The following is a 4,716-nucleotide window of genomic DNA, read 5'->3' as shown; positions in this document are numbered from 1 at the left end:
CAAATTGAGCTATGAGGCTTCCCTCTATACGCTTTTCTATTATCGTGCTGTCATTTGACGTTATCAACTTCGGGATGTTAAAAGTGTTGTTTAAGTAAACCTAATATACGTTGACCTCTTTTCTGACTAAAATTATTTTCGCATTTTCCTTCTTCCCACGTATGCTGGATGTCTCGCCCTCTTATTCTCTTAGATATAGTCTCCTTTTTCTTTAGAATGGCTCGTCCAGCCCATTCAGGACCCTGGCCTTTTATTCAGTTCCGTAATCATTGTACACAGACGGTAGGGCTCCTTGGACGAGTGATCAGCCCGTCGCAAGGCCGCTACATACACACAGGGAAACACAGAATAAACACACATAGAAATCCATGCATTGAATGGGATTCGAATCCACGACCCCAACGTCAGAGAGAGCGAAGGCAGTTCATGCCTTAGAGCGCGCGGCTACTGTGGTCGGCTTTTCATCACTTTAGCAATATTTATTATTAGATACTTGTTTTGAAGCCTGTTAATTCTGCTCCCGTTTCATTCCTCGAAATTATTCTATTTAACTCAGATTCAAGGCTAAGCTACATGAATTCATAATTACCTTTCCATTTCAATTTTATGGTGTGTTTTTCAGTGGAAATATCAATCTGAATAGATGAAGCTCTCTTACTGAACATCATTATGTCTGTCGTTAAACTCACTTTTATAACTCTGTTGATTGGTTCTTTAACCTGAAAAAATGTAAAAAAAAAAAAAAAAAGTGAAGCTGTCCCTCTAACAGGCCGTGGAGGCCCATAGGATTGTGAGATGTTAAAGTTCTAGACAATCGGCTCATAGATGACGGAAAGGTTGTCAGCCTTACGCGCTGGCCGTCCTTTACCCTCAAGAACATTCCATGAATATTCCTGGTACTTATTTCTGTTAGAGGCTGAGTCGAACCCAGGACCATAGTGCGGCTTGAAGGATTAGGTAAGTTGAAAAAATCCAGTGACCTCATCGGGATTCGATCCCGCAACCTCCCGGCCTCAACCAACTACGCTATCGCGTGCCCCTATCTAATCTGATATGTGACCTAAATCTATTCTTACCTGCTCTATGTGTTGCCAGTTTTCAGGTATCTTTCTAGACCTCTTCTTGTGTTCATCTCGTTTCTTGCCTCGTCCTCTCCTCCTCTTGTTCCCTCCTTTCGACTTCTTATGTGACGTGAGGGTTCCTCCAGATGGCAGTGGTATCGTGTTTCCATCATCCTTCGCACTAGCGGTACTCCCGTTTCTCCTGCCTTGCAGGAGCCTCCCGGGGGAAGTTCTAGGCACACTTTTGGTTGGATGAATATCTCCTGGCAACTCATTATCCAGTATTGACCTTACCACTCGCCGGTGTGACGAATTTCCTAAGGCTAATTCCACTTCATTTGTTTTGGCAACGTATGACTTCTTTATTTCTTTGGAATTTGGTTTGTTACCGCCGAATTTATCTTCAGTGCTGTGCAGTTTTGATTTTACGTAGAGCCTTCTTCTCCTGAAGATAATCTTTCTCTGTTCGTCTGATGGACCCTTCTTCGTGTCTACTGGACGATTTCCAACTTCTGCTGAATTTCTCTTTTCATAAAAATTTGAATTATTTTCTTTCAGTGCTTTGGACTTGTGCTTATGCCTGAAACTTTTGTCTGTCTCCTTGTTTTTGTAGATGTTTTCTGACGATTCTAGATAGAAATCGTCGTCTTTTGTCTTATTATTAATATTAATGTGTGGCGTTGGATGTTTGGGCACTGATACTATCCATCGCAAAAAATCTCCGCCAGCATTCTGCAACATTTCTGCCATTGCGTGTGTATGTGGACGGGATATCTGCAAATGCATTTCTCCATCATCATCCATGAGACCATTATCTGGACTGTCTTCTGAAAACACCACAAGAAACGCTGGAGAAGCTACGTTGCTTTTCGTGACGATATCTTCAGGATCACGAAGAAAGTGCTCTGGTGAAATTGGCTTTCCTTTTGGTGCTTCAAAGCGTACCCCTAGCATCAGTTCCACGGCTGGGCCTTGAGCGTTGAGAAGCAGTTCTCGCAGGACGGGGGTGATATCTAGGGCATGCCAACCTCCTCTAGAGACTTGAGGAACAGGGATGGAAGCAAGAGGCATGGTCCGAGCTCTCGGGGGTCTTCCGGGAGGTGTCGAAGGTGTCGAAGGCGACCGACCAGGTGCATGCCTCGCTAGGAGTATCTGATAGAGGCGTACTCTAAATGGAGGTGCAAGAACACGGCGACTGTGGTGATTTTTATGGTGATGACGAGGTAGACGACGACGGTGAAGATGCAGCTGTGCCAGGTGGACTTCTTCTGTTTGATCGATGCATGTCACATTGAAGATCAGCAGATCTGAAGACAAACTGGAACCTTTATGTTGTTGCTTCTGATGATGACCTAAGGGAAATAAGAGAAAAGATGCGTAGGTAAATGAGGTAATTTATAAAATGAATTTCTACCCTAACGCCCACTTTGGTAACCACGCACCAAGCCATCTCACGTTTAGTCTCAAAACAGTATTCGAAATATGAGGAGAATGGAAACAACTTTTGAGTGTAGAGTGTAAATGCGCGCGCGCGTGTGTGTGCGTGTGTGTGTGTGTGTGTGTATGTATAGCCGCTTGTTATGGTTCAGACGCATCACAAAGGTTGCCGCCAAATGGGCGCCACAAATATTTCATTGGTAGAAAGTTGCTTTTTGGTGTTAGTAAGTTGACGGAGGGAGAAAACGAGGTATGAGTGAGAATTCCGATTTCATGAATCATCTGTTTCTGTTCGGTTGTGGGTCAACATCTCTCTGGAAATTTCCTAGCTTCTAATCTCAGAATAACTGAATAACCACTTGGGTTTAGAGTGAAGGTAAAATCAAGAATATAAGATACATATATGAGATTTATTAAGTGACAAAATATCAAATGAAGAAAATTAGAGAAATACCGAAAACTGAGATCATAATTAAAGATGTATCAGTAAATTCAGGAACATCACGTAAGTGACTAAAAGAATTAGCATGTAGATGAAGATAAGGAAACCTAGCGACCTCTGAAACTGTTTATAATATATATATATATATATATATATTCAAATCGAACATAAAATTTCTTCTCTGTGGCTACACGTAACGGCAGTGGTTATGGTGTGATCAAGCTCTCCTACGGTTAGCGACAGCAACGAACTCTGTATTGTAGGTAATACAACCTGTAGAAACATTGTTTAATACGGGCCAAATATTAAATTGTTAGGCAAAAGAAATATAAGAGAATACACGTATTTTAAAAATATTTATAATTAAATTATGTGTGAATTATGTTTTTCTGCATTTAACAGTACCAGTATCGTAATGGCTCCAACTTTTGGCACTTCTTTGGCAAAAGAAAACATATCATGTGTATTAAGAAGGCAGTCTTCTGGGATTTGGCACCGTGTATAAGTGGTGTTAACCGACGTTTCGGAGGAACGTATCGCCTCCATCTTCAGGGTAGNATGTGTATTAATTACATATTGACAGTTCTTCGAACTCAAGTCAAAGTCACATTGCGACTGACGGTCAGTAATTATTGGTATCGAGCCTCATCTGGAGCTCATGACCGGATATTAATTGTTACTGTCTGACAGTTACGACATTGTTTCTGTGGGGCGCCCTCTCTGACGAGAGGACGGGTCTGTCTTCTGTATACGCTGCTGGTCCTTGCCAGCGCAGTCTTTCTCGGGTCCGAGTCCCTTGGTACTCACGACCATATTTTACTGTCTCAGATTTGAGACTTCCCTTTCCGTCGCCTCCTACGACCCGCAGGTCACTGCATTCATTAAGTTCATACTTAAAATTATTTAAATTATAGAATACTTTGTGGGATTTGAGATTCTCCCAGTGATGGTTATAGAGACTTCTGTTTTCTGGAATATGAGGTCATGTAGTTCAGTGAAAGTCAATCGATGTTTCAGAGAAATATATCGTTTCCATCTTCAGGGTTGAAGAGTTAGCCAAGCAATAATCCAGAGCAGAGGTCGATACATCCCTCTGAAACGTTGGTTGACTTTCACTGGACTGTCCACCATTATATTGCAGAAGACAGACGCCTGCAAAATACATTGTGCCTCTCACAGCGAAAATGGAATCAGTACACATGCGGTATTATGTAAGTCTACTTGCAGGGCGAAGTTTAATTTTCACCACGTGTTCCAACTTCATAACACTAGTAGGCTATATAAGTAACTCTTCAGTCTTAACTTCACAGTAACAGGCTTTAATGAAGAATTTACTCAGTATTCCTCTTCTGCCATTTCCTCAACTTTCTCATATATATACTTCACATATACAGTTTTCAGATCACTCGAATTTCCCACTGTTAACCTCTCTGTCTTTAGGCTGTGAAAATAATAGTTACCAACACAAAGAAGTTGGTCAGGAAGTTAATGGCCAGCACAAAAATCATAAGCTTAAAACTTTAAACATGGTATTCTAGCGCTAGCAAACTTACTCTAACACTCCTTGTACATATTTAATGTGCAAACTAAAGATAACTACACAAACATACTCGTCCACCAAATACATAGTTTAACACCCCTATGAATATTCAAATGATTTTCTGTTTGCTGAAGTAAAAGAACATCCAACGAACAACAGACGATTTCTGGATTCGAACGTGAACCACTCTCAGGTAAGTAGATTTCATATAGACACACTGTCATTCAGGAATTACT

At 41.3% G+C, this 4,716-nt stretch overlaps 1 protein-coding gene across 1 annotated transcript; it reads right to left on the bottom strand.

Annotated features, from left to right (window-relative positions):
- Positions 1-1,085: 1,085 nt before the first annotated feature.
- On the bottom strand, positions 1,086-2,574 carry LOC117282139 (the record flags this gene model as incomplete). The annotated part of the gene is given in 1 exon segment (XM_033750587.1): positions 1,086-2,574. A coding segment is annotated over 1 exon segment (1,047 nt), but the record flags the coding sequence as incomplete, so codon positions are not given.
- Between the last annotated feature and the right edge of the window lie 2,142 nt (positions 2,575-4,716).

The sequence above is a fragment of the Cryptotermes secundus genome, unplaced genomic scaffold (assembly GCF_002891405.2).
Source record: "Cryptotermes secundus unplaced genomic scaffold, Csec_1.0 scaffold1518, whole genome shotgun sequence".
Lineage (NCBI taxonomy): Eukaryota > Metazoa > Arthropoda > Insecta > Blattodea > Kalotermitidae > Cryptotermes > Cryptotermes secundus.
This window is presented reverse-complemented; position numbering and strand designations above follow the sequence as displayed.